The sequence below is a fragment of the Nematostella vectensis genome, chromosome 12, assembly GCF_932526225.1.
Source record: "Nematostella vectensis chromosome 12, jaNemVect1.1, whole genome shotgun sequence".
NCBI classification, from domain to species: domain Eukaryota; kingdom Metazoa; phylum Cnidaria; class Anthozoa; order Actiniaria; family Edwardsiidae; genus Nematostella; species Nematostella vectensis.
This window is the reverse complement of record NC_064045.1, coordinates 11,938,726-11,946,985: the sequence shown is the minus strand read 5'-3', so window position 1 is coordinate 11,946,985 and position 8,260 is coordinate 11,938,726. Positions and strand designations below refer to the sequence as shown.

At 41.5% G+C, this 8,260-nt stretch overlaps 1 protein-coding gene across 1 annotated transcript; it reads right to left on the bottom strand.

The window, feature by feature from the left end:
* LOC116603991 lies at positions 1–3,772 on the bottom strand. The gene has a single exon (XM_032365722.2). The coding sequence runs from the start codon at positions 3,679–3,681 to the stop codon at positions 748–750; it is 2,934 nt and encodes a 977-aa protein (XP_032221613.2). The 5' UTR covers positions 3,682–3,772; the 3' UTR covers positions 1–747.
* Between the last annotated feature and the right edge of the window lie 4,488 nt (positions 3,773–8,260).

Genomic DNA, 8,260 nt, shown 5'->3' with positions numbered 1-8,260 from the left:
TAGTAATAATAACTTTTATTATTTAGAGACATCCTTTTCTGATGTTAGGAAGCTAGCTACCTATATTACTATTTTGGAACACCAGGAATCGAGATGAGTTATTGTTTAACAACTTTTTTGGCCTCACGATTGTTGGCGGGATATTATAGTCTTAATCAAAATTTTAATAAATATAATACTTTTATTGACTCAGAATACATCAAGCGGCAATGTCTGTGTTAAAAGATCAGTCTCTTATTGCAAGTAGCCTATTGCTTTCTTCCCGCCCTCTCTCCTCCTTTGCCATTTTCTCTCTAGTTCTCTAATGCTTGTGGGTATTTATTTTTCACGACTTTCTTTTGCCTTTATTTTGGTATTTTCTCCCTCGCATCAGCAGTTTTGTATTTTTACTTTTGTGCTGTTGGGGATTATAACATTTTAACAAACAAAGTATATATATGTTCACCACAGCATTAAAGGCAACGATCCCTCCTATCTGAAGTCCCTTATCAACTCCAGTCGCTCTTCCTATAACCTCAGATCAAACACCGCTTATCCCCTGGTAGTCCCAAAGACTAGATGCAAAACCCTAGGAGACTGGGCGTTTGCACATGCCGGTCCAGAACTATGGAACAATTCTATTATCATCAAGCGGATAAGAGGACTAGCCCCTTTAAAACAAGCGCTCAAGACGTTTCTGTTCTGCCTAGCCTACAATGTTTAATATTTCATGTTTTTTAACTTTTTGTTTCCTTTGATTCTTTTTATTTAGCCCTTTAGAATATGTATCCATAGTTTTAGCGCTTTACAAATATATGTATTATTATTCAAATGCAACTCTCTGACAGTCCTCTCTAGCCTCGACTCCATGCTGACTGGCTTTGAATGGCTCCCTCCCGTCCCTCTCTCCCCCCGCTCTTGTGATTTGTGGATCCCAAGCAGCTCTCGGTATTGCTTCCTGGCCTGATCACTGAGTGCAAACGCCGCCGCCAGGTATACTCCCTGCAGGCAGTTCAGCGACACAAACACGTACCACAGCGGCGACCACAAGAAAGCAGCACCGAACCCAAACACCCACGTGAAGCCCATCACTGCTGCCAGGCGGACATAGATACCGAAATGGCGCCGTGTTTGGGAATTCTCTGCAGCCATTCGCGCCTGTTGGGTGGCGGCCTTGATGGCGTTGACGGTCAGGATGTAGAAGATGGCATTGACCACAAGTGCAAGGGCAATAGGAATAGCAAACACGTACAAGGTAGCATTTCCGTTGGACATCCAGCAAGAAGTCGAGGAGCCGTAACCAATAGCAACAGTACCTGATTGGTCAAGCGAAACGCAAATTAAGACGAAGATCATCAGAGGAAGCCATCCAAGTGCAGATAGCCAACCAATCCGAACACACTTCTCGCGTCTTGATCTAGGGACTCCGCGGTGGCTCTTACGAGAGAAAGCCCTCCAAGTGTCGACTGCGATGATTGACGTCCACATGAATGACACCAGGTAAAAGTACTGCAACATTGCGGCAACAACGGTACACGCAAGCGTCCGATCAGTTTGATTGACGCCTGTAAGCCACGTGACCTGTGCCAATAAGATGGAGACGGCCAGATTCATCAGATTTACACCAGGAATGGTGCGAAGCTCGCTGAACAGAGAGTAGGTGACGAGGAAGAGGACGAGTGTCGCTATAGATAGCAGCATGCAAAAGAACGTCAACCAAGCTAGGGCTGTGTCATCAGGGATCTTTTCACCCCTCGGCCGGACCTCCGTGCACACATGGGTAGTTCCGTTATCAACAAAGTACTCGGATGCGTTATACGTTCCTCCTGATTTATTGACAAAGATTGATCGGTTTTGAAAGATCACGAAATGCTTTACAGGAAAAAAGACTCCTGAACAATTGAGTAGATCGACCCGGCTGCTATAGCACACATAGATAGGCCCGACAGATGCATCAGTTCCATTGGTGTAATAGTCTCTTGCGTGTATGACCTCGTCTGATATGTTGACATAGACTGCACCGGTTGGGGTCACCAGCTGCGTGTACTCGCTCTTGTTGTACTGTCTTAGATCTGAACAGGAGAGAATTCTTTTCGATGCTTTAAACACTACGCATTCTGTGTGATTAATGGTTATGTTGATTGGAGTGGTAAAGTGCAGCACACGATCAAAGTCGGCCGTTCCTGTAGATTGCCTTCCGCTCCTGTCTACCTGTGTCATCAGTTCTGCCTCAAAGGTCAGTGTCCATTGTTTACTGTCTGAAGTAGCTCTTGAGCCGCTTTGTGTTGCTTCGATGTTGGTGAAATCCCATTTATCACCAAAGCTCTTTCCAAGGGCGTTCGCAAAATCAGCGTGTTGATAATCCAGTTCACAAAAACTTAGCCACAAGACAATTCTGTATTTGTCTGCTGATGACACTTTAGGGGGAGTCTGAAGAAAGACACTCCTTTTACTGCACGTTTCCATGTAGGGATCGAATACCTCATCAGATTTACAGTCTGGCTTGGAATTTATAGTGGGCAAGCCATTATTTGTCTTGAAGTCGAAGATGACGGAAAAGGACTTCGTTGGGGGCATTTCCCATGGAAGACCAGTCGAAACAGGCCCACAAATCATAAATTGCTCTTTGTTGCAATACATGTTTCTGTAGTTTCTCAAATTCCTTACATCGCCTGATGCAACAACTCCTACTTGAGCATTCAAGCACTTCTTGCCACAGGGATCGCTACAACTTTCCAGTTTTAAGCAATATCTTCTTGGACTTTCAGATGGTATTTCCCAAGCAAACCCTTCTCGGCAGTACGTCACAAGATAGTCAAGTTTCTGTTCAGTGCTCATCGTGTCTGGTGGCTTTACATCACAGATCAGTGAGATGCCGTACGGTTTGACTTTGCGCTCATCGAGTCCATTACACATCGCGCAGTAGCGATTCTTGTACACTTTCCCGTCATCTCCGTACACAGGTCTAGCATCCAGCAATTCTTGCACAGACGTCACTTCCGAGATCTCTGGGGTCGCATTACATTTGGAAAGTGCAAGGGAATCGACATGGTTTCCGACACACTTGTCAATTACCCACACTGACGGATATCCGCCTAGTTTTGTTATTTTCCACTGGATGCATCTCCACTCTCCCCATGACTTTTCGTCGCGTTTGTATTCCCCCACAGTGGTCAAATTGTCTGAACTTGGAGTTAAGACAAAGTTTCCTGTCGCGTTAAGTTTGCAGAAATGTTCATAATCCGCGCAACAGTCAACAAAACGCTCGCAAACCTCGTCACAGTAGCAGACAAACTCTTTTTTCAGCAAATGTGATGGTGAAGACTTGCATTTACCTTTGCACGACAAATCCCTGTGACAGTCAGACTTTCTTGGGTCGGCGATTTTGCTGCTGGTTTCGCTCACGCTTTGGCCTTTGCGTTTTTCTCTAGAACTGCTCCCGCCAGAAGCACCCGTTTCCTTTTTCGTAATTTGCAATCTCTTGATTAATATTTCGTACTTCCATTCATATTTGCCTGGGTAGTTTTGTTTGACCAGTGTTTTAAGATTTAAATTTTCAAGCACCTTTTCGATTGGTTTACCGTCGTTTCTTATTTCTTTTCCCTTGCTCCAGGTTTGTTTTATTTTAGAAGCGCTGGCTTGCAAAGATAAAATTGCGCTAGAGAGTAACAGTAGCTGAATCTTCATGGCATCAGTGTGCATATGTTCTGAGAAAAAGGTGTCTTGCGCGAGTGAAATTAAAGCAGGTACTCGAGTCAATCAACCACATCACAATTATATCCTATGGCTCTGAACCATTGTCTTGACTAGTATTCAATCTTAAAATTGAAGTTTCAATCTTTAATTTAGTTTACCAGTTATTGATATTCATTGCTATTCACACACTGTTTTTTATTAAAGTCTACAAAAGTGGCGCCTTCCCTTCTTGCATACATTAAGCAATAGAAAAGATTTCTTTGCCATTCTCTTCGTTACAGGGTCCTGAACTAAAACAAGATGTTGTTTTGCCCTCAATGCCTAGTTGGTCGCCTCTCTTTATTTATTATATTTTTCTTCCTTTTCAAAACCCTTAAGGAAAGCAATATATTTTGTTACTAAACCATGCCACTTGTTTTTTTTTTTGGTGAAATACCAGCTCACCCAAGCTCAAAGGTTTCTTCTCATAAAATGAACAAAAGCAAGAGGTGTAATTCCTCAATAGTCATAGACTGGTAGGAAACAACTTTATAATTTTCTCGACGCCTCACCATTAGTTTGACTATTTGACTTCACACTGACTGCATGTAAATAGAAAAATTAAAGAACAGATCCATATAGTAATAATAACTTTTATTATTTAGAGACATCCTTTTCTGATGTTAGGAAGCTAGCTACCTATATTACTATTTTGGAACACCAGGAATCGAGATGAGTTATTGTTTAACAACTTTTTTGGCCTCACGATTGTTGGCGGGATATTATAGTCTTAATCAAAATTTTAATAAATAAAATACTTTTATTGACTCAGAATACATCAAGCGGCAATGTCTGTGTTAAAAGATCAGTCTCTTATTGCAAGTAGCCTATTGCTTTCTTCCCGCCCTCTCTCCTCCTTTGCCATTTTCTCTCTAGTTCTCTAATGCTTGTGGGTATTTATTTTTCACGACTTTCGTTTGCCTTTATTTTGGTATTTTCTCCCTCGCATCAGCAGTTTTGTATTTTTACTTTTGTGCTGTTGGGGATTATAACATTTTAACAAACAAAGTATATATATGTTCACCACAGCATTAAAGGCAACGATCCCTCCTATCTGAAGTCCCTTATCAACTCCAGTCGCTCTTCCTATAACCTCAGATCAAACACCGCTTATCCCCTGGTAGTCCCAAAGACTAGATGCAAAACCCTAGGAGACTGGGCGTTTGCACATGCCGGTCCAGAACTATGGAACAATTCTATTATCATCAAGCGGATAAGAGGACTAGCCCCTTTAAAACAAGCGCTCAAGACGTTTCTGTTCTGCCTAGCCTACATCGTTTAATATTTCATGTTTTTTAACTTTTTGTTTCCTTTGATTCTTTTTATTTAGCCCTTTAGAATATGTATCCATAGTTTTAGCGCTTTACAAATATATGTGTCGGCTTCGATGATTGACGTCCACATGAATGACACCAGGTAAAAGTACTTGCGGCAACAACGGTACACGCAAGCGTCAGATCAGTTTGATTGACGCCTGCTAGCCACGTGATCTGTGCCATTAGGATGGAGACGGCCAGATTCATCAGGTTTACAGCCGGAATTGTGCGAAGCTCACTAAACAGAGAGTAGGTGACGAGGAAGAGGACGAGTGTCGATATAGATAGCAGCATGCAAAAGAATGTCAACCAAGCTAGGGCTGTTTCATCAGCTATCTTTTCACCCCTTGGCCGGAGCTCCATGCACACATGGGTAGTTCCGTTATCAACAAAGTACTCGGATGCGTTATACGTGTCGCCTGATTTATTGACAAAGATTGATCGGTTTGGAAAGACGACGAAGTCTTTTACCGGAAAAAAGACTCCCGAACAATTGAGTAAATCGACACGGCTGCCATAGCACACATAGACAGATGCATCAGTTCCATTGGTGTAATAGTCTCTTGGGGTATGACCTTTTCTGATATGTTAACGTAGATGGCGCCGGCTGGGGTCACCAGCTGCGTGTACTCGCTCTTGTTGTACTGTCATAGATCTGAACAGGAGAGAATTCTTTCCGATGCTTTAAACACTACGCATTCTGTGTGATTAATGGTTATGTTGATTGGAGTTGTAAAGTGCAGCACACGATCAAAGCTTGACACACTTATAAAATCTCGCTTGAACTTTGTCTTTCGTGTCAAGAGCTCGGCATCCGTTATTTGTGAACTGGGGTTGAAAGTGCTTGGATATTAGTAAAGCTCCAATCATCACCGAAGTTGTTAATCAGAGCATTTGCAATGGTTGAATGTTGCTGATTCTGGTTGATATTCTCACTAAGATGTAGCCACAGAATGACTGCGTACAAATCTACTGATGAAACTCGTGGGGGAGACTGGCGGAAGCCCTTACTGCACATCTTCATGTAAGGATCGAATTGCGATATTCGCAATAAATTTCGTACCGAATTGATTGCAGGCGGTCATTCCCCCCAAAATTGAAGATTATCGAAAATGCTTCTGTTGGAGCAGGGGCTTTGCTCTCTGAGTAGATGGACCACATGACCAAGTCGTGTTTTGTCTGAAATAGAGGTTTCTATAGTTTCGTGGATATTTATAAACAATACCGACTTGTTCAGTAAAGCACCTTGCATCGCAAGGACTTCTACACTTTTCCGCCGTAAAACAGTATCTTCGCGGACTGTTAAATGGTATCTTCCATTCAAGATTTGTCCGGTACATCACGAGATAGTCAAGTTTCTGTTCAGTGCTCATCGTGTCTGGTGGCTTTACATCACAGATCAGTTAGATGCTGTACGGTTTCACTTTGTGCTCATCGAGTCCATTACACATCGCGCAGTAGCGATTATTGTACACTTACCCATCATTTCCGTACACGGGTCTAGCATCCAACAAGTCTTGTCCAAACGTAACTTCCGAGATCTCTGGGGTCGCACTACATTTGGAACCTTCGCTTGCATTAACATGGTCACACTTGTCAATCATCCAAATTGAGGCCCTTCCATTTCCTTCAAGACTCACCTTTGATTTCCATTTTATACATTTCCACTTTCCCCATTCTTGGACGTCGCTTGAAAGTTCTCTTCCGTTTGTTGAATTATTCGACCGTTTGTTGAATTATTCGACAATACGTTATCTTTTGTTGTATCCTGGCTGCAGTAAAGCTGGTAATCCGCGCAACAGTCCACAAACTGCACACAGTCCTTGTCACAGTAGCAAGACAGCTTGTATTCCACCGAATATGATATTGGATCTTGGCATTTGCCCCGACATGAAAACTACCAATCGCATGTCGGAGCCTCACATGCGGCAGAGCGCCGTTTACGAGAATTAAAATTTGATTTATCTGAAATCATGGAAAGTGTTTTCCTCGTAACTGCGACAGGTTTGAATTGTGGTCTCCTAACTGGCTTTTTTTTCATTGCTTGATATTTCTCTTCTCATGAAGGTGGCAAAAACGCCTTGGTTTTTGCCTTCGCTTAGACTGCACGGTTTTTGTAGAAAATAAATCCTTGAGAAAAGGAACAGGTGTAGGGATAAACAAATTTGTAAATATTATTATCCCACTGTACCATTATCACACGGCATGTTGATTATTTGATTTTAAACTGAAATATTATTAAATTTCTACTTTTTTATTAATCATCGGTGCCTTTGACCAGTTGCAGAATTTTACAAAAATAAATATTTTGATATTTTTCCTTGAGATGTCATACGTATATGTAAAATTTTTGCCTTCATAAGCTTTCATTTGAGTTTCTCTTTCTATGCTTTGAACCTCAATTTTTAAGTAATTTTATTTAAAAAACAGCTGTTTATGAGTTATGTGTCCGTACACCATTTCGCCCGCCATGATATTTTTAATTAAAATATTCGATTAAATCCCTTGCATGGGTTTGCTATGGAAGTGCAAATGTACTCTGAAGAGAAGGGGAGGCGTTCGGTAGAGAATTCAACAACCTCATTTTCAAATCTCATTTACGAATAGGAATATAGCTACAGCACTAAGATAAACAATTTTTTTTTTCGGACTCGTAGAGCTCCTTTTTGTGTGATTTATTTATTTTAATTATGTCATTAGTAAGGAGGTAGGGCGAGTAAGGCATGTTAAAGCGAATTTTTGATTGATTTTTCAAAAAGAAATTGAATACTTTTTACCCCATCGAAAAATTGAGAAGCTTGAGAAACTAAGGTTCGTAGAACAGATGGTGTAAATAATTGGTGCTTAAAGGAGGAGCGTCACGCGTGCTCTAGCCTTCCGATAGCCCGGATCGATCTCCGAGAAGGGGAAAAAGTGCCGTTGTTAAATCTTCAAAATTCTCTCTGTTTTACTGTCCATCCGAAAGCTAAATCCAAGTTTCTGTTACGAACAATGTTTTTTTATTAGCTAGCGTTTTATTTTCAAGGATAATCGTTTTCTGATTAAAAAATCAGTGAGATGAAATTGTCGTTCGTGAGGTTAAACATGCGAGCAGAGGTCCAGCGATCACTATTGGAAGTCAAATCAGGCACGAATTTGGATCGAAGCGAGTACTCAGTATCTTTATTAGAAGGGTAACCGAATATTCAATGCTGACAAGAATAATATCATTGGTAAGACTTTCAGTACAA

Coding starts and splice junctions, on each gene's coding strand:
- LOC116603991 (XM_032365722.2), bottom strand. CDS start 3,681: ATGCACACTGATGCCATGAAGATTCAGCTACTGTTACTCTCTAGCGCA.